Below are 26,072 nucleotides of genomic sequence, written 5' to 3' on the forward strand. Positions count from 1 at the left end.
ATCTGGTGTCTGTGGTAGCCCCTGCCAAAGAGGCTGAGCTACTGCCAAATTTTGTCTGTGCAGGGCTGAGAGGAGGCTGCAGGAACACTCTGCCCTACCGGTTTTGTGGAAAACCAGCAGAGGGTGAAGGGAAGAGCCCCAGATCTGGGTGCAGGGACTGCGGATCAGCTTTGGTGCAGCATCACCCCTGGGAGCACCCCTGGGTGCCCAGATTGCCAAAGAGCAGCACCAGAAGGTGCAACCCAAACCATCCTATGATCACCCTGGGGAGAGGGGCACTCAGTTATCCCCAGCCCTGGGGACACTGCCCAGGCCAGTGCACATCTCCAGTCCCACGAGCTGAGGGCAGGTGTGGGCAGGGCAATGGCAGGAGGTAGAGGATGCTCATGGCCATTCCCAGCAGCACTGGAAGGATCCTCACAGCCTGTCCAGCCACCCCATCCAGCCCTGCCTCTGCCCCTGGCTGGGAGGACGCTGCCAGCTCCCAAAACATCAGTGGACAACACATTTTTCCAAGGTGTGCTCTCTGCACATCAGGGTCCCATGGGCCCATCACTGCTTCTCCAGCCTGGCCCAACCCTTCCTGCTGCAAAGGAGAGTGCAGAGATATGCCACAGCCCAGTTTGGGCAGCTCCTGGATCCTGCTCCCATGGCCACACAGCTGATGGCAGAGGGGTGCCAGCCCTCCGTGGTTTCCCTTGGCTCCCAGCCCCACGTGGCACTGACGTGCCCAGGCACGACCCGTCCCCAGCAGCCAAACAGCGGGGTACAGTAAATAGGAGAAACTTTTATTTTGTTACAAAAGTCAAAGGCATAAAGAGATGGGTGAGTCCTACAGGGCTGGGGGCAGGCCTGGCTGCTCCACTCAGCTCCCAGCCAGGTCGGTGCTGCAGCCTCCAGAGCCAGGGGGGCTGCTTGAGGTGCTGCAGGGCTGGAACCCCTTCCCCTAAAAGTAGAGCTGGGCTAAGATGAGACTGGAGCTGGTCAGGGGACTGCAAGGGCACACTGACCATGTGCTAACTCCTGTCTGGAGAGGACAATCCTCTGGCACACAAAAGGGCTGGTGGGGTTGGGTGTGTGATGCCACTGGCTGTGGTATGTTCTATTGCGAACTGGCTCGTCCCAAATTCCCACTGGGATGCCAACCACGACCTTCCAGCACCTACAGCGGGGAGACACCGTCACTGAGGGTCACACTGGTGGTCACGGGGAGCCACCGGGCGGCAGGAGACAGCAGGAACTCCACTTATTGCACTCGGGTGGGACGGCTGTATGGCTTTGAGCTCCGAACCCGCGGGACAGTCGTTGCGGGGTTGGAAAAGCTTTTCATTGTGCTCGGCCGCTTTCCCCCGCCCTCTCTCGCGGAGGGAGGGAGGGAGGAAGGCGCGGCCGCGCAGCCCTGGTGAGCGGAGGCACCGTGGTGGTCATGGCTGTGGGCTCAGCTCCCCGCGGGATGCTCCAGACGCTCCACGAGGGGCAAAGGGCTGCGGGCGCTCCGTGCTGGGTCCAACCAGCGAGAGGAAGAGGAAAGGGGAGGAAGAGAAAGAGAGGGTTAGTGCCAGAAATACGTGAGCGAGGAGCAGAGGGTGGAGCACCCAGGCTTGGTGGCAGAATGGGGACAGTCTGGGATGGAGGAGGAGGAGGAGGAGGGAGGAAGAGGCAGTGGTCTCCATCCCTCCTCCAAGGCTGGAGCAGCAGGACCTCATGGGGTGCTGCAGGGAAGGAGAGAGGCAGCTCTGAAGTGACATAGGTCATCATGATGTGCTCTGGAAGGAACTTACCTTGACCACAGGCATGTCAGAGAGCGAACTGGGAGTTGCAGAGAGGAAAACAGGAGAGGGGAGGGATTGCCTGACCCCCAGAGAGGGTCAGGGCTGGGGTTAGAATCTACTCCAGGTTCCATCCCTCTGCTCAGGTTCTACCCCTCACTCCAAACATGAAATCTCTGTATTGGGTGGGGGCTTCCTCACAAAACCACCTGCTATGTCCTCCAGCTGGCCCTGGGGTCCAGGAATGCTCTGCCAACACCCCTCCATCCACATGTGTCCTGCACACCCTGACACAGACCAGGCAGCTCCATCCTTTGCCAAATCCCAGCACAAAGCTGAGGGAAACCAAACCCATCCTCTTCTTGCAAAGCCTTCAGGGATGCACAGGGATGGCACAATCCAGGGCTGGTGGGATGCCAGTGGGATACTGGTGGGATGGATGGGGCTCATGGATGTCAGCACAGCTGGAGGGTGATGGGCTCCATGCACAGAGCTGGTCATGCAGTGGAAATGAGATGGGTGGCTTGAGTGGATGGGAGGGAGAAGAAAGTTCTTACCAGCCAACCCTCAGAAATCAGGGCTAAGGTCCGAGGAAGAGCAAATCCCATCAGGCTGTGCAGGAAATGGCAAAGTCCTGGCAGGCATCCTCCTGGGGAAGACACCAGAGGTTATGCACCTCAGCACCTGCCACAGGGCCAGAGGGGCTGGGATAGACTGGGAGCACAGATCCTGGCCAGGCACGTGGGGAAGGGACACTGAGGTGACAGCACCGGGAAGGGGATGAGCCCCTGCCCAGCCTGAAGATGTGGGACAGCAAAATCCCTTCACTCCAGCAAGAGTCACAGCAGCACCACAGCAGGAGGTTCCAGAAGCTTCCAGGTAAGGCATGAGCTTCAAAGAGTCACACACCAAGGCACTTGCCCTCTTCTGACTTCAAGGAATAAAATAATAATCCAAGCAATTAACTCTTTAAAAATAGAATTTTATTGAGTAACAAAGGAAACTGGTTTAAATAAAAACAGGAAGGATTCTGGCCCCTGGTAAACCCCCCACACTGCTCCTCTGCTGTCCCCCAGGCATAGGCACTCAGTGTACAAAGCAGAATGCTGGTAAATTCAGGGGGGCTGGGCTGCCCCCCAAAATGTGCTGCCTCTGCCTGAGGTTGAAATAGGTGTGTCTGATCCATGGAAACCTAATGGGCAGCTCAACACTGGTGTCCTTCTCCTGGTGCCAACATGCACAACACTCCCTGCCCCAGGTAGAAAATGTTCTATGTAGAAAAAAAACCCTACAAATTGTGCAAAAATATCCAGCAGCTTTTAATAACTTGATTCAAGTATTGCTACAAGGTTTGTGGCTCTGCCTGCACCTCAGGGACACAGAGCTGGCTGCACAGGTGCAGAGTGATGGTAATGGATGAGCCCAGGCAGCTGGAACTGCTCCCAAGGGACTGGGGACATCCCTTCATGGATGAGCCCAGGCAGCTGGAATTGCTCCCAAGGGACTGGGGACATCCCTTCATGGATGAGCCCAGGCAGCTGGAACTGCTCCCAAGGGACTGGGGACATCCCTAGGGACACTCTGCTATCCAGACAACCCAAACCAGGAGCAGACCATGAGGTTATCAGACCCTCTCACCGTTTCCCTTGGAAAACTCCATCTAGAAAGGGTGAGAGCCTTGGGAATTCACACACTTTTCTGTTGCCTCCTGGTCTCCTCCAGACAGGCCATAATGCTGGCAGGCTGCTCTTCCCAACTCTGACAGCTGTAGACTTGCCAACCAGCACATCACGAGGGGAGTCACAGAGCACAGAGTGTTTCTTCTTCCCTGCTATAAAGGAGGGTCCCCCCAACTCGTGTCGCTGCAAAATGTGTCTGACTGACAGACAGGGTCAAAATACAGAGTTCTTCAGCCCCTCCCAGGAACCAGCCAGGAAACAGGATCAGCAGCACCCAGGACATCCTCACTAACTTCCAGGTCTGCTGGGAGCCAGAGCCCTCCCAGCTGAACAGCCCAACTTACCAAGGCACAAGGAAAGCCACTCCAACAGTGGCCAAGGTGAGACTCTGGCTGGTAAGAGCCAGAACACCCTTCCATGTTGGCACAGGGGAGCAGGATGTGTTCATGGAGACAACAGGGATACCAGGGAGCTGACACCTCCTCCAGCTCAGAGTGGGAACCATTTGTCAGTGCCCACCTCCCACCCTCAGCTCAGCTCACAATTCCCAGCAGGAATCGCAGTGACCTCCTGGAGAAGGTGCCCATGGCTCAGAGGGCTGGGGACTCCCCAGGTGCAGCAGGGACCCCTGCCTTTGGCAGGAGTCTGAGGGTCCCACAAGCTGTCAGGCTCTGTCAGCCAAAAATCCTGACAGGCCACATCACAGTGAAACAAGTAAACAAAAAATAATAAATAAATGTAAAACCAAAGAAGGCAACGTCTGGCTCGAGTGAGTCTTTGGCAGCTCTGGGTCACAGGGCTGTCCTGCCTGAGGCTGGGGACATGCTGAGAGGGGAAGGTACTGCTGGAGCAAGGTGCAGGCACAGCAGGCACTGGGAACATCACAGCACTGCTAGGGAAGGCCTCCTACCATGCTGGTGTCAGTTTTGGCTCCAAAGGAAGGGATTTCGCTCTTAGGACTGGATGGGGTCCCATTATCTGGCTGGATAAATCCTCTTCTGTCTATCAAACTGGAAAACACAAAGGGGAGAGGAGTTAGGGGAATGAGGACTGAAGCCAGGAGCTCACAAGCCATGGGGAGGGCTCCTCGTGGGAGCTGCCAATCAAAGCAGGGCAGGATGTTGGAGAGCATCCTGCCCATCAAACCACACGCTTGTCACACAAACCACCAGCCAGCCCACAGGCACACAGAGCTCTGGGTTACCACAAACCCCAAAGGGAACTGGCCAAAGGTCTTCAAACACAAAAACAACGTGAATGAGGAAAGAAAAGGAGTAAAACACTATTCTCCTCCTCACAACCTCCCAGCTAACAGCTGGGCTCCCTGAATCCATGGATTTAGCAGCTCTGAACAGCAGCACTGGGATTTTGGCACTTGTGAACCCAAAGAAGAGCCTGGAGGGCACTTCAGAGCAGGGCCTGATGTAAGTATAAACCACACTTTATTCTGATCCTCCTCTGCTGCTGTTACACCAAATTAGCACCACTGAGATGCTCCACGTGAATCCAAACTGGATCCACTGAACAGACTCCCACATGCTCCAGGACAGGCTGAGAGCACCAAGAAAGATTCCCAGCTCCTGTGGCAGGGCAGAGCAGGGCCTTACTCTGCCCAACTGCACCATCTTGTGACCAAGCAGTGATTATCCTGTGCTGCAGGTAACTCACACCCAGGTAAGAGCCTTTGGTGGGGTGATACTGAGCATTCCAGGCGATGTAAGAGTTGGTGAAACCCAGGATCTCTGCACTGCCTGGGGCAGTCAGAGCACAGGAGGGAAAACATGCTGAAAATCATAGGATCATGGAATAGTTTGGGGTGGAAGGGACCTTAAGGGTCATCTCATTCCAGTACCCTGCCAGGGCAAAAGCAGTGGTGCTAGTGCTGATATTGGCCATCTGCTGCCAAGCCCTTTGGTGCTGTTACTCTCCCCTCATTCAGTTGTAGGGTGTGTCTTATCTTCAAGTTCCATGAAACCATTACAAGTGACCCAAACTCATCAAGCTCCAACACAGAAGCAACAGTTCATTTCCTACTTACACATCTCCAGCCTTTCTCTGCAGAGTGGGGAGCTGTTCCCTCCACATCATCAAAGCAGGTGTGTCTGTGCTGACAGTCTCCCCTGAACCATGATAAATCTGTCCTTTCCAAGGCCCCTCTCCCAGAGCAGGATGCAATTCCCAGCACTTTGGAGGTCCAAGGCTCTTACCTGGGATGGAATGGTCCACACAGCACTGCACAGCAGTTTGTGAGGATACTTTTATGGCTGTAGGGATTGGCAAACTCCGAGCCCCTCTTATTTGACCAGGACCCTTTGATCTGAAAGGATGGACACAGGTTAGGACAGGAAAGATGTGGGAGCACATAATGACAGGATGGTTTGTCTTACCAAAAACATCATAGAATCATAGAATCAGTCGGGTTGGAAGAGACCTGAGATCGTTAAGTTCAACCCTTAATCCAACCCCACTGTGATCACCAGCCCATGGCACTCAGTGCCACGTCCAGTCCCACCTCAAAAACCTCCAGGGTCGGAGAATCCACCCCCTCTCTGGGCAGGCCACTCCAATGCCTGAGCACTCTCTCTGTAAAGAACTTCTTCCTGATATCCAACCTAAACCTCCTCTGGCAGAGCTTAAGCCCCTGCCCTCTTGTCCTACTGTTGGTTGCCTGAGAGAAGAGACCAACCCTCACCTGGCTACAACATCCTTTCAGGTAGTTCTGGACAGTGATAAGGTCTCCCCTGAGCCTCCTCTTCTCTAGACTGAACACCCTCAGGTCCCTCAGCCTTTCCTCATAGGACTTGTGCCCAACCAAGTACTTTCACCAGCCTCCTTGCTCTTCTCTGGACCCTCCCTCTTTGCTTTAACAAGCAGCAAAGTGCTGCCTGTCCAAAACTGTACCCTCCCCGTGCTGTGGTCACCCTCTGCCTCCTCCTCCCCCTCCCCTCTCCAAGGCTGAAGGCCCATCAGGGCAGGGCTCCAGCTCATGGTCCCTCCTGGGCCCTTCAGGCTGAACAAACAAGGAGGGGATTCCCAGCTCATGCTGCAGCCAACAGGCTGCCCTGTCCTCACCCTGAGCAGCTGTCACAGGACTCTGTTTCGAAACCAGCAGGCGTGGGCACACAGGGGTGGGCAGATGCTATACCTGGCCTCAGGCCCCGGCTCCACTGAACCATTTACCAGCACCTTTACCAGCACATTTCCTCCTCTTGTTTTACTTCCTCCCCTCCAGCTGCAGCTTAAGGCTGGCAATGAGGACAGAGAGGCAACAACGGGCCACTGGTGCTCTCAGTACTGGGGTACAACCTCCGTGAGCATCACTTACAGCCTTGAGCAGTTCTGCCACACCTCTGAATGGAAGGTGGAGAGGAAAGGGGAAAAAAAAGGGATGCAAACCTGCCTTCTGCAGTGCTGGAAGCTTCCAGCATGGATTACAGGTACGCCTGGCCAGAAGGGTGAATTTTGATTCCAAGGATCAGACAAATGTTGCTTTCCCACACAATCTGCCCTGCTCAGGGCACTCACTTGGCCCTTGGAGTCTGCATGCACCCCAGACTGAAACTTAATCTCATCAGATGTCTGTACAATATTTGCTAATTAGAGATGAGGAACCAGCAGAGACAAAGGGACTCGCCCAGAGTCTTGGAGGAAACCCGTGGTTACACAGGATGCTGAATTCACATCACCAAACTGACACCCAAGTAAATCTCTGGGGCCAGCCTTCCTTTTTTAATCTCAGAACTCCTAATTTTAAGCAAGGCCACAAACAGATTGGAAAAAACAGACACATGATGGTTTTAATTCAGCTACCTGAAACTGCAGCCTAAACTGCCCTGGGCACAGGCTGTTTGCTCTGCAGTGGGTTATCACAGGCAGCACATCCTACAGAGACACTGCACTGAGGCAGCCAAGGATTCCCTGAAAACCTGCTCAGGGTGGATCAGGCACAACCTGGAAGAAGGAGCATGCAGGGACTTACACAGGACAAATATCCAGGTACTTACATCTTCATTTGTCGTCAGGTTGGAGGCAACTAAATAAGTGTGAAAACCTGAGAGGCCCAAAATAGACCAGACTGAGAAAAAACAAATCACCAGCTCCAGCACAGTGAAATAAAAGTCAAGGAAGTCTCAAACAACAAAATCATCCTGCAAGGAGAGGCAGAGGACTGTTTGGGGAGGTTTGGGCAAGCTTCTCATTCCCATTCCCTGTGCTGGTCTGCAGAGACCCAGCAAGGCACAGCCTGCTCCAGCTGCTTCCCTCTCCATCTAAACTTGCAAACTGGGTAACAACTTTGTCACCCACCCTTACAAAGAGCTCCTGACCCCTCCTTCTTAATTAGTTGCTGCATCAGTGCTTGACACCCCAAGCAGCTGCTGGCAGCACAAGGATATCTCGCGGGTGTCGTCTTCAGAGTGATCAGGAATCCATCCCTCTGGGAGCCTGCAAAGCAAAACAGGGAAAGGAATGGCAGCCCATCAGGCAGTCCTGTGTCTCCAGCCAAAACTCTACTCCTGACCAGGCAGACACCTCCCTGTGAGCTGTATGGATCTGTCTGTCTGCCTGAGGAACATCTGCAGTCTGGGACTCTGCAGAAATGTCAGTGCACAGACACAGCTCCAGGGGATTTGAGGCTGATGGGAAAGTCACCTTCCCTGCCACCTTAGGAACGAATGGAGCAGCATCTCCTCTGCTCTGGGAGGGGAGAACCCTGTCCCCAGCTCTCAAGGTCCCTCTGCAGAGAGATGCAGGTGGATCTGTGCTTCCCTGAAGTCTGGGACCCTCTTAAATTCCCACCTGACTGGTGGAACCCCACCAGACCCTTCCCATGCTCTGTCTCAACAGGAACAGTGACCCAGAGCTGCCTGAGGCTGTTGGTGGCCAGATACTCACGCAGGGTGAGGTGGGTGACGACGCAGGCGAAGATGAAGGCGGTCAGGAAGGACAGGGAGAGGATGAAGGCGTAGAAATAGCGGTAGTTGCGTTTCCCCACACAGTTCCCCACCCAAGGGCAGTGGTGATCGAACCTCTCTGAAACAAAAGGACACAGGAGGGACAAAGTGAGGACTCCTGCCACCTCACACCCAAAATGGAGCAAACTCTGCTCAGACTCCAAAAATGAGGAGCTATAAATTGAGCTTACACACACCATCCTGAGACCACAACCTCTGCAGCAGCACGTAGGCACAGGGTTCAGTGAGGCACTGCTGCCTGCCCACATGGCCCTTTTTATCATCAAAGGCCAAAGCTTTCCTCTCACAAGCCTTGTGGCTGGTAACCATCACTACAACAGGAGTGTTTGGATTGTTGGGGTGCCTGTGAAGGGCCAGCAGCTGGACTGGATGATCCCTGTGGGTCCCTTCCAGCTCAGGATATCCTACAATTCCATGACAAACCCCATTCCCCTGCTCAGAACACCAGCACCTCTCCCTGCCCCACTCACCCACACAGTTGTCGCAGACGCTGCAGTGGGAGGTGCGTGGGGGGCGGAACATCTTGCAGGTGTAGCAGTACTTGAGCTTCACCACGTACTTGTTGATCACCACCTCCATGGTGCGGGCGGGAGGGCGGTACGTGGAGGTCCCCATGCTGTCTGCAAGGGCAAGGAGGGACACTCAGACCCTTCTGCTTCCTGGCCTGGCATGGCAAGGGACTGGCACGTGCTCTCCTGGTTTTAATGAGAGCCAAGAGGCTGGCAGGAACTCCAGTCAGCTCCTCGCAGCATTATTTATGTCCTCTCTTTGTTCAGTGGCAACGCTGCTGGGATGCCAAGAGGAAGCAGTGAGTGCCCAGTGCTGTGAGAACAACAGGCAATTTATAAATAGAGAGGGTAAAGCAGTGCCCAGTAACACCAGCTCATCTCTGAGTGTCCAGTGGGTCACAACATCTGTGAATGCACGTGTGGCTCCTCCTCTGCTCTGACAGAAATCAGAGTGGCCTCATCAGGAGCATCCCTGCCACTGCCAGCACACACCCTGCCACCTCCCAGCTGGAGCTGGGGCATCACCAGCCTCAAGGGACTCATTTCCATCACCACAGGGAAGGACAGCAGCAGGTGTCAAGTGCTGCAGCAGATTCCTTGAAATTTGACATGCGTGTGTTTGTAGAATGAGAGGATTCCTCCTCCTGAAGACTGAAACTGAGGATTTCGAGAAACATCACAAGTTATATCTGTCTGTTCTGGCACTTCATTATTCCCTGGGGACTGGCAGCTGGAGACTGTTTATCTGCACAGCAAAAGCTGGAAAACCTCTCTATCACATTTGCAATCTTGGAGGTTATTCCTTTTACTGACTCCTTAAAGAGCACCTTTCCAACTCTGAGGGAGTCTTTGAAAATGGTGATGCAACAGTGAGCATGTTAAGAGGATAATAAGTGGATTATATTAACAGTAACAGCTGGCACATCAGGCAGCATCTGCAGCCAGATTACTGCTTTAGGCCCTTATAAATAGAAACATGGATCACCACTCTGGGGATATTTTAAACCCATTTTTAAAGTCAGATGTAGAATTACTGACTTGCAACTGTCTTCAGCGGGACAGACTCAATCTGTCTCACATCAGCTTTACTAAAGCATTTGTTACAACCTGTCACATCAACAAGGTCCACAGCTCCTGGATGCAAACACCTTCTTGGCTGTCCCCAAACCAGCATGACAGAGCAGTTTTTAGAAGAGGACAAACATCAGCCTGCACTAAAGAACACCTTGCAGCACAGCAGGCTCAATGGCAAAACATAATCTTAAAAAGCATTAATTAACCTTCAACTTTGCTGCCTTGGAAGGCGATGGGACAGAACAGGAACAAAAACCTTCTCTGATGCTCTGCAGCTCCTCACTGCCTGCTGTGCTAGGGGAGGTTGTTGCATCTCTCACCAGGACTTTTAGGACACTGTCAAGCCTCACAATCTGAGACTCTGGTTTCTTCTCCCCCCCTGGACAACCAGTAAGGAGCCAAGTCCCAAAAAGGGGACTCACTCAGCCTGAAATGTGTATGTGCCCAGACACACAGCCATGCACTGAACCCAAGGAAAGGGAATCCCTCCTGAATCCAGAAGAAGGAACAGAGGTCTCACCAATCCGCTTTTCCAGGTCTGCTGCCTCACTTGGGGTAGCTCTGGGCAGGATCCCTGGGTCTCTGAAGCTTGTCTGGAGCAGGCAGCTGATGACAAAGAAGAAGAGGACGGCGCCGATGATGGGGATGGCCAAGGTCAGGTGAGTGGCGAGGAAGGGGCAGCTGTTAAAAAGAGAGAGAAAAATGGTCATCCACCATTGCCCAGACCTGGCTTCAGCTGGGACACTCAGACCAGGAATAAACACAAGGTAGTGGCCTCAAGCACTGCTGCTTTGTGGAGGCCTCTGGAGATGACAATCTTTATGAGGTTATCAAACTTTTTGGAGTTATCAACCTTTTGGAGGGTGTTCTGTGCAGAGCCAGGAGCTGGACTTGATGATCTTTGTGGGTCCTTTCCAACCCTGGATATTCTGATTTTATGAACAACAATTGCCAGACTAGAAAACACTGGAGTGGTGTTGGGTCTTTGGCACCAAGACACACCAAGGCCCCTGCACAAAACTCCTTTGCCCTTCTGAAGTCTCAGAATCGTGTCTCAGAAACCCACCACCTGCCTCAAAGCCTGGTCACCTCCACAACAGCATCACCAATAACACTCAAACACCCCAAGCTATGCAGGGATTAGCATCAGCATGACCATGATCCCTTTTGGTCCAACACACGGTGCTGAAGGGGAACTTGGCTTTGATTCAACACAGCTTTGCTGCCTCTGGATGACTCCTGTGCCCCTCATGGTGTGCCAGAAGTTTGGATGAGGACACTCCCAGCACTGGGGGCAGTGAGAGGCCACCAGGCACCTCTGCAGCCAGTGGATGCTCCTGGGCTCACTGTGCTGTGACCTGGGGGTGTTTATCCATAGATGGGGACTGGTGTGGTCACACCAGGGCAGCTCCACGGCAGGTGAGGACAGCAGGGGACACACACAGTGCCACAGATCCCTCCTGCAGAGGGATTTGCTGTCACAAGCACTGATCACACACAGAGCCAGCACAGATGGACAGGCTGCCCCAGCCCTGAAGCCTGTGGGCAGTGCTCAGGCTCAGCAATGCTCTGCTGCAGTTTTGAGAGGATTAAGCAACTTTTGTTTCACCTCCCGAGCTCAGCTGTCCAGAACAAAGAAACCACCAAGCAACAAAACCCCGTCAGCCCAAGCCTGAGCCCCCTGGTTGTTTCCTTGATGGAGGGGCAGAAGTGCCTGTGAAAGGAGAGACATGAGCTTGTTGTCATCCCTTTCCTGGAAGAATCTCTGGATCCACTTTGCCCCATCAGGGAATAAGAAATCACAAAAAATCAGAGAATCCCAGAATGGTTTGGGTTGGAAGGGACCTTAAAGTCCACCTCATTCCAGTCCCTGCCATGGGCAGGGACACCTTCCACTATCCCAGGTTCCTCCAAGCCCTGTCCAGCCTGGCCTTGAACACTTCCAGAGATGGGGCAGCCACAGCTTCTCTGGGCATCCCACTCCAGGTTTTTCCATAAGAACATGAAGTGTGGCCACAATGTAGGCAAGATGCATTTGCTGCACCTCCAGCAAACTGCAACCCGTGCAACAGAGACACCCTGCTAAAATAACAACTTGGAAAGCCCCAGGGCATCTTCAACCACGAGAGAGTGACTCGGCAAGAAGGGAGGCAGAGCAGATGCCCTCTGCCCGGCCACACAAAGCAGTTACTGTGCTGGAGCTGCCTGTTAGTCCCAGACCCAGCGGAGAGAGCTGTCAGAGGCACGGATGACGCTAAGAAAGGAGTTTTTCCAGCGGGATGCTGCGACTGCTTCCTGCAGCTGCCTGCCCCTTTCAGCTCATCTGACTCCTCAGAACCTCTAATCCGATCAAAGACCTTCATCTCCCCGCCAGCAGGCTCGGAAAGCTTTACACCGAAGACTTGCAGGGATAATGCTGTGATCCAAAGGCAGGCACGGCCCTCCCGCTGCAGGAAAAAGCAGCTCCCTCCCCTCCCGAGGCAGGACAGCAGATCCCTCTGAGGTGCCAATGACCCACAGTGCTCCTTCCCCGGCTTCCCAGGACAGTGCAGGACATAACGGGATGCTCCTGGCTCTCCCCTCCCTTAGGGCACAGGAGCTTCCCTGGAGCAGCTTTCCAAAGGAAAAGGTTTTGTGGAGAGGCAGCTCCCTCTTCCCCAGACAGGGCTGCACAGTGGGGGCACAGCTCCAGAGCAGACTCCCGAGGTGGGACCCCGAAGAATTTCACCATTTAACAGAAATTCCCACATCCCAGTGGTGGACAAAGCCCAGCAGCCTTGGGGGTTTCCTGGCTGCAATTTTGGGCCAGTTCCCTCCTTGGGAGCAGGAGGGGAGACTGGGGATGTGGAATTTAGAGACCGTGGGGGATCCTGCAGGGATGTGAAACCCCTCCCCGGAGCCACACTGAGCACACGAGGTGCAGGGACTGCCATAAACACACCTGGGGACAGGTGATGGGGGCTGTGCCTGCCTGAAAGGGGCTGTGCAGGGGGGAAAGGGCTTGGGGTAGGGGGAGAAGGGAGGGATAACGGGGTTCCCTTGGAAGGGGGAAGGTGCCTCCCAAGCCCATCTCCCTCCCACCGCGAGGACAGGGATGGGATGGGATGGGGATGGGGATGGAGATGGGGATGGAATGGGGATGGGGATGGGGATGGAGATGGGGATGGAGATGGGATGCCAACTAACCCGAACTGCCCAAAGGACGGGGGAGGCCCCGAGGGGGCTCCACCCGGCCCAGACTCACTCGAAGGCGAAGAAGAGGCCGCTGGTGAGGAGGATGAGGCCGAGCGTGAGGGCGAAGACGCCGCTGTGCCGCGCCAGCATGAGGCGGCCGCCGCAGTAGAAGCGGTTGCGGCCCGGGAACACCTCCCACTTCCTGCGGGGCCGCGGCGGCACGGCGGGCGGCGGGGACGCTGCTGAGCCCGGGCCCGGCCCCGCCGCCGCCCCGGGCGGGATCTGCCGGTACTCGCAGTCCTTCATGGCCCCGCCGCGCCGCCCGGAGCCCCGGCCCAGCCCGGCCGCTCCCGCCCCGTCGGTGCCGCCTCCTCCCGGTGCCGCCTCCGCCTCCTCCCGCCCCGCCGGGGCCGCCCCGCCCCGCCCCGCAGCGCCCCCTGCCGGCCCCGCCGCCACCGGAGCGCGCTCCGACCGGGAGCCCCGGCCCGATCCTGATCCCGATCCCGGCCCCGACCTCGATTCCAGTCCCAACCCCGATCCCGACCCCAACCCCGAACTTGGGTTCCTCAATCCCAGCACCCCAATCCCATTCTCGACCCCAGGACCCTCGATCCCAACCTCAACCCTGTTGCCAAGCCCAATCCCTTCCCCAACCCCAATCCTGACCTCAGGACTGTCAATCCTGACCCCAATTCCAAGACCCCTGATCCCAACCCCAATTGTGACCTCAACCTCAGGGCACCTGACCCTGATCCCAACAGTGACCCCAATCCCAACCCTGATCCCTTCCTGGCGCACTCAATCCCAACCTTGACCCCAATCCCGGCCCCAGCCACGACCCCAACCCCAACTCCTACGCCAATCCCAATTCCAATCCCAACACAGCCCGGCACAGCAGGGTGAGCTGCCCCCTACCTGTGTTTATTGGGGATGTGGAGGATCCCTGACCCCCGGCACTGCTACCCCTCCATGCCCCCTGCCCTGCCCTGCCCTGTGGCATCCCCAGCCCAGCCCAGAGATGTAGAGATGGAACCAGACTGGTCTGAGCTTCTCACACCAGCTGGGGATGCTGTGCCCACCACCAGCATCCTGAAGGATTCCCAGATCCATCACATGGGTCCTGCCACAAATTCCTGCCTGCCATAAATCTCCCCTGGGAGATGCAGCGACTGACTTGCACTCCCATCCCGGGCAGCTGATGGGAATTTTGGATGTCTAATGCCAGCAGAGCAGGGCAGGACACTGCACCATCACACCACGGAGAACATCCCACTTGGGCCCAGACCACTGGTAACAGCTCTGTACACACGGAGTAACAGAGAAGTAATACCCTTGGAACTGCAACAGCAGCAGCATCACAGCCACATCAGGCTTCTGGAAAAAGTGGCCTTGAGTTCTGACTGCTCCCAGTCTGTGCCAGCACATCCTGCTACGTCCACGGGAGGAAGTTGCAGTGCAGGATCAGTCCCAGCAGCCAGTAGCACAGGAAGAATCCCAGGATGCTCTTGCTGAGGTGGGTAATTAGTCGCCAGTTCAGCAGCAGCCTCACAACGGGGTTGTCAGGAGTCCCCTTCCCACAGGAACCAGGAGATTTACCTAGGACAGACCTCCCAGGGGGTGGATTATCAGTCCCCGCACTCCAGAGTAAAGGTTCATGTTCCTGGAGCAGGTGAGCAGAAAACCAGTACAGGATGGGAGAGGAGGAGCCAAGGAACCGGGTCAGCACCTGGAGACAACAGGCAGAGCAAAAATCACACCAACTGCAGCTCTCCAGCTGCGACCAGCCCTGATCCCAAGGGGTCGAAGGAGTCCCAGTCCCATGGCATGGAATGAACCCCGACTCTGAGGTGTGGAAGGAGCCATAGGCCCACCTCAGGGTGCTGATAAAGGAGGTGGAAATACAGCCCAAACTCATGGCATTAGGATTTATTACATCCCAATGACCTCCCAGCACCACCTGCTTCATTTGTGACAATACTGTGTGAACAGCCAAGGGGTACCCAGGTTTTGCTTCTTGTCACTGTCCAGCTCATGGCAAATTTGAATTTCACTCTCTGATTATTCTTTTGCTGAAATCCCCAACCTTTGGTGCCACTAACCATGTCCTAAAAAGACCTTCAAACACTTTCTAGAGACTCGGGACAGGCTCTAGATCTTCCCATTGCCATCCATTAAGCTTGGTCCAACATGACAAGGACCCAGTATCCTTGTCCTTCAAGGACAGCAGGGCTTGACAAGCCTGGCCTTACACCAGCTGGACCTTTTGATCCCTGTCACCACATCCTCATCACACTGAACACCCAACAAGCTCTCTGGGAACTCTCCAGAGGAACTAACTGGCTTTGGATTCTCTGTGGAAGTAGCTCCCAAAGAGCCTTTGGTTTCCAATCCCCTGTGCTGCCCTGCAGCTGGGACAGCTTTGGGCTGTGCCTGTCACTCCCCCAGCCCCATAAGGAATCCCTCCCGTGTGCTGCCAGGAGTGTCCTACCTGCACGTGCATGCAGGAGAATCCAAAGGCCAGCAGGGCTGTGGCATGGACCACGTACACGAAGGCAGCAGGGCAGCAAAATCCATCTCTTGGCTTTCCCTCCTCTTCACTCTTACTTCTCTCCAGGCCAAGAGTCAGGCAGTGTCGGGGGTTTGTGCTGATGTAGGTCCAGGCAGCCCACGAGACCAAAAGGGTGACAGGCAAAGCAAGCAAGAAATTTGGGATCTGCCTGAGCTCAAAGTACCTTAGAAAGCCCACGTTCCAGTAAATGTCTTGGACATAGGTATAGACCACAGGGACCCTCTGTGAGCACCAAGGAGGTTTAGCCCCATCCATGGTTGCTGGATGATAGCCCTTGTCCCGAGCCAGCTGCAGCAGTGGCTCAGGAATGGTGTAATCTAGGCTGGTGCCAGGACCACAGAACCTCACATAGGCATAGTACTGAAACAAAGCAAAAGGTAGAAAAATTCCAGCACTCATCAGGGCTGCTGAAGACACCAGGCTAAGGACTTGCTTCCATAATGGAAGGAGCTTCCTCGTGGACCCCGATCCCTCCTGCAGCTGGAGGGCAAAGCGTTTACTGCAGGAGTAGAGGAAGAAGCCAGCATTGATCAGCCCATTGGCACGTGCCCCAGAAGCCAGGGAGAAGAGCAGCCCACTGAGCCAGTTCTGCCCTTTCTCCAGCTGCCACATGGCACTGAATGCCAGGAAGGCAAACATGCTCTCCGAGTAGGCAGCTGCCATGAACACACTGGCAGGGCTGAGAGAGAAGAGCAGGGCAGCAAGAAAAGCCACGCGGCGCTGCCGCAGCACGACACGGCCCAGCTCGTACAGGGCAGCAGCTCCCAGGACAGAAAACAGGGAATTCAGGAGCGCAGCTGAGAGCAGGAGGCGGCTCCGGAGCCGCAGCAGCCGCTGCAGGGGCCACAGGACCCCCCTGGCCATGACCCACAGGCTCAGGGGGTACAGCGGGAGGAAGGCGCAGTTGTGCTCGTACAGGTAGCCGTGCTCCGAGATGAAGAGGAAATGCTCTGCATCCCAGTGGGACAGCCCTCCCAGCAGCCACTCCACCAGCACATCCCACGGGCCGGGCTCTGACAGCTGAGGGGGAGAGAAGGCGTCTGCGGCGTGATCGGGGATCAGCAGGTTAAAGACAGCCTGGGAAGAGAAAAGGGGATTCAAGTCCAGCAGAGATCCTCTGGAAGCAAAGCACCAGGCAGGAGAACTACAGGGGTTCAAACAAGGGGCTAAGAGACCAAAGTCAGGCTGAGGAGCTTTGCTCTAAGGGTGCCTGTGAGGTTGTGAAAAGGGGCAAACACAATCCCAGGCACTCAGCAATAGGACAAGGGGGCACGGGCTTAAGCTCTGCCAGGGAAATTTAAGTTGGATATCAGAAAAAAATTCTTTACAGAGAGAGTGCTCAGGCATTGGAATGGGCTGCCCAGAGAGGGGGTGGATTCACCATCCCTGGAGATTTTTAAATGCAGATTGGACGTGGTGCTGAGTGCCATGATCTGGTAAAGGGACTGGAGTTGGATCAAGGGTTGGACTCGATGATCTCCGAGGTCTTTTCCAACCCAATCGATTCTATGATTCTTTGGAGCATTTATATCTGAACAGAATAAAGCTACGAGAGGTATCCTGCACAAATCCCCATGGAACTGGCCAAGGAAAGCTGGTCAGACTGCACACATTCACTTCAGGTACCTCCACAGCCCATGGAGCACAAGGGGCACCAAGGAGAGAAGTCTGGGAGCAGCAAACTCCAGCTGCCCCAGCTCCCCTGGCTGAGGGACAGACTTGCCTGCAGCAGCAGTGTCAGGGCTCGGCAGCGCACGGCAAACCACACGACCTCCCGGAGCTGGGGGTCTGCCCTCCTCACCAGCTCCATTCTGTGCTTGGAAGTTGCCTCAGTAGGTCACTGATGTCAAGGGAATTCTCCCTCCAGTTTGGGAAACCTGGGTTGGTAAATAGAGAGGACAGAGAGAGGGATTTCTGGCTTTGGCCTCATTTGTAAATGATGTGCCTTTATTTACTATCCAGGACTTCAAAGGGTGCAAATCTCTGTGAACACGAAAGTCAGTTTTGGGGAGGTGACACAGAGAGCTCTTTGATATTGTTTTTATTAGAAAAAAAATCCCTGACTTCTTAACCTTGGCTAGGACACAGAGGGAGAGAGGTTTTATCATGCACTCTGAGCCCATTCCTCATCCCTGGAGCAGACAGGCTCCATGGCTGGCTCAGCAGGAACACCAGCAGCTGGAGCCAGGACTCTGCCAAGCCACATCCAGTTCCAATGCAATGAATGGGATTTAAACCTCTTTTTTTTTTTTGAATAGAGACAGGATTCACGTGGACTCTGAGAGTAACATCCGTGTAAGCAGTTGCTGTGTGGGGCTCATGGTCCTGCCAGGCTCTCTCTCCTCCCTCCTGCTCCATGTTTGCCCCTGGAGAGGCAGCTCAGCATTTACTCCATGGCACTATCTCCATCACAGGAAGGTGGCCACAGGTACACAGCTTTCCCCAACACAGACAGCACCTCCAGGACACAGATTTTGCACCACTCCACCCTCACCACCTGCAATTTTCCAGCAAAGCTCCTGCCTGGCAAACACACTGCAGAGGTGGCTCTCATCCACCTCCTCCCTGAAAATCCCACCTGCAGGATTTAAAACTCCTTGTGGAGTACCCCCAGTTTAATTTCTGTAAGCCCTGGATGAGGTGGTGGCTCAGCTCTGAGCTCCTGGCCCTGAGCCAGGGGAGGAGGGTGGGATCTGCTGTGCAGGTTTTTAAGATAAGACATTTCTTCCGTTGGTTCCCCGGCCACCAACTGCTGTTCAGTTTGAGAAACACACAACCCACAGCTCTCACCAGGTCCCAGTGACACCACATCCTGCACTGCTGTCTGCTCCAGCACTTTGTAACACAGAAAGATCCCCAAATCGATCCCTTCTCAATCTAAAATCACCCAGAGGTTTCTCGATTACAATTTTACTGATGGAGAAAAGAACCTGCCAGGCTGAAACTGCACAAGAAAGCAGAGAGCGAGTCATCAGCAAGGGAAAAAACAAGATCCAAAGACACTCATTGACAGTTCCAGTTCCCAAACACAAGGTTATGCTTCTTTTTTAGCCACAAATAAAAGTTTTGGGGTTGCTCCTATCCCCCTTGTGCTCCCCAGCACTCACAAAGCAACTGGTGGGAGGCACATTCTCCTGAATCACGAAGCTGTGACGTTATTTTAAGCGAGGGGACACTTCAACCCAGCTGTAAATCCTTTTAAAGCACATTCACAGCTGCAAATCCTATTAAAGCACAGCGGCAAAAATTGTCCCGGCACTTTAAATACTTTTTTTTTTTAAAAAAAGAAAGCAGAGAAAATGCCTCGCCTGAATATGCCAAGAGAGCTCAAAGCAAACAGCTTTAAAAAGCCTGTTCCTGTCACGACTCAGCACACCTTGTGATGAAGCAAAGCCTACAAAGAGCTGCAGCCCACAAGCACCATTTGGGTAAAGAACTCAGCATCAGGGCTGGAATGGCTCTGCCCCAAAAATCCTGTGAGAAACAGCACCTGCATTAATGGGGAATAAAAAAAAAAAGGAGCCGGAAAGGCAGAAGTGGCTTAAAAATATTTCAGCAGGAAAAGATGCAAAGTCTTAATTAAAGATGTTTTTTCTCCCCGGGTTCTCGTGCTCTAAGATGTGAATTGCAGTTTGGAAACAGCGCTAAAAAAAGGATGGGAATAGGGACAAAATCGAGGCTGGATGAGTGAGGGAGGAGAGGAGAGCTCGGGCAGGGCTGTGCACACGCAGTGCAGGGCAGGGACCAGCCGGGGGCAGCAGCCACAAAGGCATCTCCTGCTCTTCCTGCAGGGCTGTGGAATTCTGCTCCAGCCCACACCCCACTCTGGGCACCTCTCGGTACTTCCCAGCCTGCTGTGAGATCCAACAGATACCCCAGACAAGTTTAAAACCCAAGATGCCAAAGAAATACAACAGAATTTTGGAAAGCCCCTTCGCCCAGTGCTGGTTCTGTGGGTCTGGGAGCTCTGGGCCTTCTCTCCATTTCCAGCTGCTGGTCCAGAGGCTGCAGATCCAGCAGAGCTTCACTTGTTATCTCAGTGGGAATGGGGCGTTTTTACCCCTTTGTGTCTTTTGTAAGAGCTCACGTGGGTGAACTAAACCTGCTCTGGGTCAGAACACAACCCTGTCCACCCCTCTGAGGCTTCACCTCCACCATCCCACAGGGATGGAAGTGCTCCACATGGCACATCCATGGAGTGCTGCTGGAATATCCAGTGTTCCCACTCTGTGTCTCCCATGGCCAAACCCACTGCAGCTGCCACGTGGTGCTCACAGGGCAGGGAAGGGACACGGAGGGATTTGCCCTCCAGGACAAGGCCAGTGGGTGACTGCAGTGCCCAGCAGGGGTTTCGTGCCCAGTAGGGATGTTTCCAAGATCCGTGAGGGTGACAACCCGTGTGCTCTCCAGTGGTGAGGCCCAGTGGTGCCAACAACCCCCATCACTGCCCCACCTGCCCTGGCACCGCCCAGGGGACCTGGCACAGATCCCAGTGGTCCCGATACCAGTCCTGACTCTGATCCCAGTCCCAATCCCCATGGTCCTGGGACTGATCCCAGTCCCAGTCTCTGTGGTCCTGGGCCTGATTCCCATGCTGGTTTTCATGATCCCAATCCTGGTGCTCCTGATCCCAGTCCAGATCCTGGTGGTCACAGCCCCAATTCTGATGATCCCAGTCCCAGTGGTGCCCAACCCTAATGCTCCTGATCCCAGTCCCAATGGTCCTGGTCCCTAACCCCATCTCGACCTTCGTGATCCCAATCCCGATGCTCCTGACCCTGGTGGTCCTGGTCCCGATGATCCCAACCCCAATTCCAGTGCTCCCAGATCCCGGTGTTCCCCATTCCGATCCCGGTCGTTTCCCATCCCATCCCATCCCGGTGGTCCGCTTTCCCCATTCCCGGTGGTTCCCAGTCCGATCCCGGTGATTCCCGATCCCATCTCGGTGGTCCCTCCCCCCCCCCCCCCCCGCCGTATCCGCCCCTCCCTCCCCGGCTCCGCCCCCCCACCTCGAGCGCGCGGCTCCTCCACGCGTCGGCTCCCTCCATGCGCCACTTCCGGCCACGCCCCCTTCCGGCGTCACGTGGCGACACCGCCCGTGTGGGTGGGAAGCGCAGGGCGGCGCCATGTTTGTTAAGGGCAGGGCGGCGCCATGTTTGTTATGGGCGGGAGGAGGAGGCGGCGGCGCTCGGGAACCACCGGGATGGGATGGGATGGGATGGGAGAGGAGACACGGGATGGGGGATCAGGGAGCAGCACAGGGGCCTGAGGAGGGCAGGGTGGCCGTGGATGGGGATGGTCCCCTCAGGGAGGGGGCACAGCCTCATCCAGGCCCACGGACAGAGCCCAGCCCAGCCCAGCCCAGCCCAGCCCAGCCCAGCCCAGCCCAGCCCAGCCCAGCCCAGCCCAGCCCAGCCCAGCCCAGCCCAGCCCAGCCCAGCCCAGCCCAGCCCAGCCCAGCCCAGCCCAGCCCCTCCTGGAATGCGAAGCGTTGATGCTTCGGCCCGATTTGCACCCAAAGCATTCCATTCCTGCGGGAATTTCTTAAAACTCCCTCTGACCCCCATTTCTGCCAGCGAGGGAGAAAACTCGAGTCCCCAAGGGAGACTCCCTGAGTGTTTTTAATCAGAGATTGGGCTTGGGAAAAACTCAAGTTTTCTTTGCTGGCAAAAATGGGGAATGATGGAGTGGTCGGGGTCAAAAAGGTGTTTCAACAATTCCTGTGGGAAGGGAAAGCTTTGGGTACAAATCAGGCCAAAGATGAAGGACTTGCACTCCAGGCAGCCCAGCTGGGTTGGAGGTCAGGGGTGGCTCCCAGACAATCCCAGTTACACACTGGGACATTGTTTATTCTCCCCCTTCACTGTTTTATAAGTGAGACGTGTCTGTTCTGCACACAAGTGCTGGGGGAGCAGAATGATTCCCCTCAGACCAAGTGGGTGTATTAATACAGGTAAAATGGGTGTTTAGCACCACTCCTGACTCTCCATTCCCTCCCAAAGGCACCACCACTCAGGATTAAATCCACAGCACAAACAGAAGCTGTACAAGGGCTGCTCACATTACCTGCTCCGACCTCGCTCCTGGGTCCTCTCTCTGTTTAGGGAAAGAAGAAAAACTTTTATATTCATTAAATCAGGTTAAACAAAGCTCCTGGAATACAGAACTAAATTATCAGAGAAGCTGAGTTTTTAATCAACAACAGTGTCATAGAATAATGGCAAAGTCCAGCAGAATTCTTACCCCACACTTGGGTTTTTTAAAGCCAAGGAAGCCCAGCATCATTCCTGCCTTTTAAGAAATCCATTTGAAGGAATCTCCTGCCAGGCAAAGAGCTCCTGCAATTCCTGCTGAGAAGACAGACTTTTCAGGAAAGAGTCTGTTTGATTTTGGCACAGTTACTCCCAGGAATCTGAAGTCTAAGGAATGAAGGAACGGAGAGCTTCCTAGGAGAGGACTAGGAAGATAAAACAAGGTGAATTTTTGAACAAAAATGACGTTTGCCTTTAAAAAAAGCTCATTTTTCTTTAATGCTCAGAGCAGGGCTAGCCACCCTACTTCTAGTATGCATTGAGGAGAAATCTTCAGGCTGAATAAAATCCCCACTTCCAGACCCCTGAAAACGTGCAGATCCTCATCCAAAGAGCCTGAACTTTGGCTGTTGCTGAAGGGCCTCAGAAGGAAGTCAGAGTCCACACCAGGCTTCCAAAAAATGTGAAAAATGCAAGGGGAATGAAAATTTTCCATTTTACAGAGCTGAGAGGGAACTGCCTCCCTTCCCAGCAAGGCCCTTCTCACTCTGGGAGTTGTGTCTCTGCCACAGCATCACCTCATGCTGCAAATCCTGAGCCTGGGCAGCCCTTAAGGAAAAATTCCATCACTGAAATGAGCCCTGAGAAAGCAAAGTCAGCCCAGGCAGCACCTCCTGAGCAGGGCAGGACTCTCCATCACCTGACACTGTGTGGGAAGGAGGAGCTGACCTGCAGCATCACTGACAGCACTGACCTTCCCTCCCTGTCCTGCCAATAAAAAAAACCCTTACAAACATCTTACCAAGATTTAATGTACATTTATTCTTAACACGTGGAACATATAGTATAAAGATTTCATACTGAATAAATGATATTCATTAAGCCAAAAAAGGAAAAAAGGGAGGAATTTACATCAAGTTTTTAGCTACATCGTCTGAAATACAAATATGCAGAATTCATCACTGAAAAATCTCAATTGTGTTTCTTCATCAGGAACTTCAACTGAACCTAGAACTTTTTCACACCTCGATTAGAAAGAAAACAAAAACAGGAAAAAATAAACTATAAGTTGATTGGCTGCTGAGACAGCAATGACTTTATACACAGAGACCTGTACAGCATCCTCCAGGGAGGGATGTCTGGCAAGAGATTAAATAATTGTGTCTCGCTTTTGCAGGTCATCAACTCGTTAACTCGTCATACTATAAAGGGGTGGGGAGAGGGGGACAAAACTGCAGGAGTCTCAGGGTATGTGCAATGTACAACGTCATATATATATACACACGTGGCAGCTCTCGGGCTGCAGCTAAAGGTTAAAACCAGTTCTAAGAGGTGATCTCAGGGTTATTCATACAATCAAGGAGGAAGAGAGAAAGAGGTCAGGGTGTTGTAGGTTCACACATTATACTTTGGGGGAAAAGCCTTTTTTTTTTTTCTCCTCAACATTAACTAAAAACATTTTTAAAAACTACAGCTTGCTGCTGATCCAGCGTTTTTTTCTTTTTTTTTCTTTTTTTAATCCATGTGAGACATTATTACAGTATGTTTACAGTTTAAGGTGTACAGTACATGGAGTTCTACACGCTACTGCACAGGCCTCCCTTGGACAAGGTCTGTTCACAACTGGTAACTTCTTGGTTCCTGCAAGATTGTGAATGTACAACGATAAACCACACAGAGTTCAGCAGTCACTTTTTTTTTTGTCCTTCAGAGTTTTACCATTTAAAAACAGTTATGAAAGTGGTGCCTGTCAATGGGATAACACGGCAAGTCGTTTTTCCCCAAACTCACTGTAAACGACAGTAACTTTGGTTAAAATAAAAAAAGTCTTCTATGCAGACAGAACTTTGTCTCCTTTAATAAGGGATTCAGGACAAATTTGAAGGGCAAGGGGAAGGGGAGAGGGGCCAGGGACATCTTTCCCCGAGGGAGAAGCAGGACAGCGCAGGGCAGACAGTGGATTCTGAGGTGGTTTTGCATAAATAAAGGGCAACAGTCAGTTTCTAAGTTCTCCACTCACGCACACGCACACAGGGTTCTCGGAGCCCACAGCTGTCATGACTGGCCAATTAAAAACAGTACGTCACAAATAACTTGTGAAACCAAAGAGTTCATCAAAGGCGACACGGAGATGTCCAACAGCCGCGACTCGTACAACGTGAACTCCGAGTGGTTCTCGTCCACCTTGGCCAGGGCCAGCAGCGCCCGGGCGGCTCGGCGCATCATGTCCACGCTGGTCGACTCGAAGGGAGGGTTCTGCATGTGCATCAGCCCGGCCTGGCTCTGCTGGAACTGCGTGGCGGCCAGGCTGTCCTCCAGGAAGCCCAGCAAGTTGCCAATGCTGCCCTTCTGCACAGCGATGGCCCTCGCTGCCAGGCTGTCCCCCTGTGCCAAGTTGGCCAGTAGTACCACGGCCATCTCCCGGCACACCGGGTTCTTTCTGTCACTGAGGAACCGCACCATGGTGCTGTACAGCTTCTCCAGGCGGCTGAACGGCGGGGTCGCCAGGATCAGATCCACGTTGTTGTCCTGGATGCTGAGTTTGCTGAGTGTTTCCAAAACCAGTCTCTGAGGGGAGAGGACAGCGTTGGGCCCCAGTGTCGGGAAGGGGTCCTGGGCCTCTGCTGATGGACACACTGCCCAATGGAGGAGTCCATCCAGGATAGGCAAACAGATGCTTTCCGGGTAAGGGGAGAGGTCCAGCTGCCCGGAAATGTTGGCCAACGTGACCAGTGTATTTTCACGCAGCATCTCCAAACAGTCCCACCACCACTCCACCTTGTTGCAGCTCACCCCCTGGTCCTGCTCCTCCTCCTTCTCGTAGGTCAGGGGTGCCTGTTTGCGTTCTGGGTGCTTGTGGTGTAAGAGGATCAGTTTCCCTAGAATCAGCAGCAGCCCGGGGTGTTTGGACATTTCAAAGTCATTGCCCGGCACGAACGATAAACTCCTGATGATGTTCGAGACGCAGATGCAGCGCTTGGCCAGAGAGTCCTGCCAGTCCAGGAGGGTGCAGAGCGGCGTCTCGTCCTTACTGTGGGGTTCATCCTCCAGGATTTTGATATTTCTGTGGCTCTGAGCCGGACTAATGACAAAGGGAAACTTGCTGCTTTCCTTTGCCGTTTCCAAAGCTTTGCCCTCCTCCTCCTCCCCTGCCAGGGAGCCCGGACGCGCCGAGAGCATGTCGTCCATGGTGGCAGTTATCCTCTTCTCCAAGGAGCTGTCGGATGGAGGAGCCTCTCCTTCCCTAGTGCTCGGGTTGCTCTCAGCTGCTGAACGTTTCCTCAGGGCAGAGGAGCAGGAAGCTCGTTTATGAGTCAAGGGCAGCTCCGTCTTGCTCTCGAAGTGTGTCTGGATGTGCTCGGTGGTGTCGCCGCCGCCGATCCGCCAGTGCAGGAGCCCACTGTCGAACTCCTGCACCCGGCCCAGCTTGTCAGAATAATCTACCACGAACGGGTCATTCTTCTGCACCACCTTCACTGGAAGCTTGTCAAATTTACTGACTAGTTTCTCCTCGCTGCTCTCCAGAGGTACTTTGTCCTTGCCGGCGAACGCAGCCTCCTCCTCTTCCTCGCCCTCTTCCTCCTCCTCACAGTTCAGGCTCCGTGGCTCATCGTCCTCCTCCCCTTCTTCAGGAGAAGAAGCCGAGGATTTGCAGAACCTTTCAGGATCTAATAGTGTTCTTTGCCCTGGGTCTCCTACCTCGTATTCCTTCAGGATCCCAAAGATCTCGATCAGGCAGCGCCGGAAATACTCCACCAAGAGCTCCAGCAAGCCTGGCAGCTGCAAGGAGGGGAAAAACAGGAGGGGAGGAAGGAACAGCAATCAGAAAACAACTCAGGTCAATGTGAGCAGGACTGAGAGTTTAAGCAGTGCTGTTAATACATGGATCTTTTCATGCTGACAATAAATGGTGCAAAACAGTTTTTTTGACCCATGAGAAAAGGGACAAAAGCAGATACTGGCTGTGACTATCCAAGCTGCCCCCTGCACACACCCATGTGCTCTCAGTTTTATCTCCCTCCTGGTTAACTCACAGGGAGTGCCTTTCCAGCACTGCTGAGGACCTTTCACAGT

The 26,072-nt window shown here is 54.0% G+C and overlaps 3 protein-coding genes across 8 annotated transcripts in view; all 3 read right to left on the bottom strand.

The window, feature by feature from the left end:
- Window positions 1–776: 776 nt before the first annotated feature.
- Window positions 777–13,544, bottom strand: ZDHHC18 (zinc finger DHHC-type palmitoyltransferase 18). Of its 4 annotated transcripts, none has more exons than XR_011699641.1 (10): window positions 13,249–13,544; window positions 10,525–10,685; window positions 8,892–9,041; window positions 8,342–8,479; window positions 7,843–7,891; window positions 7,453–7,555; window positions 5,656–5,765; window positions 4,359–4,458; window positions 2,327–2,418; window positions 777–1,500 (listed from the first exon to the last, which is right to left on the bottom strand). XR_011699641.1 is itself a non-coding variant. In XM_071576862.1 (9 exons), exons 1-9 carry the CDS (start codon window positions 13,482–13,484, stop codon window positions 2,377–2,379), a joined length of 1,089 nt encoding a protein of 362 aa, XP_071432963.1. In that variant the 5' UTR covers window positions 13,485–13,544; the 3' UTR covers window positions 2,194–2,376. The 4 variants fall into 4 exon arrangements, 2 of the variants coding, with proteins under 2 accessions (XP_071432963.1, XP_071432964.1); XR_011699642.1 differs by having other exon boundaries at window positions 13,191–13,471; XM_071576862.1 differs by lacking the exon at window positions 777–1,500 and having other exon boundaries at window positions 2,194–2,418.
- A 589-nt stretch (window positions 13,545–14,133) lies between these two features.
- On the bottom strand, window positions 14,134–20,808 carry PIGV (phosphatidylinositol glycan anchor biosynthesis class V). Of its 2 annotated transcripts, none has more exons than XM_071576725.1 (4): window positions 20,757–20,808; window positions 17,471–17,624; window positions 15,667–16,824; window positions 14,134–14,904 (listed from the first exon to the last, which is right to left on the bottom strand). In XM_071576725.1, the coding sequence occupies exons 2-4, from the start codon at window positions 17,555–17,557 to the stop codon at window positions 14,608–14,610; spliced, it is 1,542 nt and encodes a 513-aa protein (XP_071432826.1). In that variant the 5' UTR covers window positions 17,558–17,624; window positions 20,757–20,808; the 3' UTR covers window positions 14,134–14,607. The 2 variants fall into 2 exon arrangements, with proteins under 2 accessions (XP_071432826.1, XP_071432827.1); XM_071576726.1 differs by lacking the exon at window positions 20,757–20,808 and adding an exon at window positions 19,124–19,163.
- Window positions 20,809–22,800: 1,992 nt separating this feature from the next.
- The window catches only part of ARID1A (AT-rich interaction domain 1A), a 58,072-nt gene continuing 54,800 nt past the window's right edge, over window positions 22,801–26,072 (bottom strand). For both annotated transcript variants that reach the window (XM_071576628.1, XM_071576629.1), the window contains exon 20: window positions 22,801–25,778. In XM_071576628.1, the coding sequence (XP_071432729.1) occupies window positions 24,054–25,778 (1,725 nt within the window). In that variant the 3' untranslated portion in view covers window positions 22,801–24,053. The remainder of the gene's footprint in view (window positions 25,779–26,072) is intronic.

Source organism: Pithys albifrons, chromosome 24 (genome assembly GCF_047495875.1).
Source record: "Pithys albifrons albifrons isolate INPA30051 chromosome 24, PitAlb_v1, whole genome shotgun sequence".
NCBI lineage: Eukaryota > Metazoa > Chordata > Aves > Passeriformes > Thamnophilidae > Pithys > Pithys albifrons.

Bases quoted from the DNA above. Each gene is read 5' to 3' on its own strand.
- ZDHHC18 (XM_071576862.1), bottom strand. From the start codon at position 13,484: ATGAAGGACTGCGAGTACCGGCAGATCCCGCCCGGGGCGGCGGCGGGG. The intron at 9,042-10,524 runs GTGAGACCTCTG...TTGCCCTTGCAG, and splicing joins AGACCTGGAAAAGCGGATTG to ACAGCATGGGGACCTCCACG. The intron at 8,480-8,891 runs GTGAGTGGGGCA...CTTTTGTTTCAG, and splicing joins CGTCTGCGACAACTGTGTGG to AGAGGTTCGATCACCACTGC.
- PIGV (XM_071576725.1), bottom strand. From the start codon at position 17,557: ATGGAGCTGGTGAGGAGGGCAGACCCCCAGCTCCGGGAGGTCGTGTGG. The intron at 16,825-17,470 runs GCAAGTCTGTCC...TTCTCTTCCCAG, and splicing joins CCCTGACACTGCTGCTGCAG to GCTGTCTTTAACCTGCTGAT. The intron at 14,905-15,666 runs GTAGGACACTCC...TGTTGTCTCCAG, and splicing joins TCTCCTGCATGCACGTGCAG to GTGCTGACCCGGTTCCTTGG.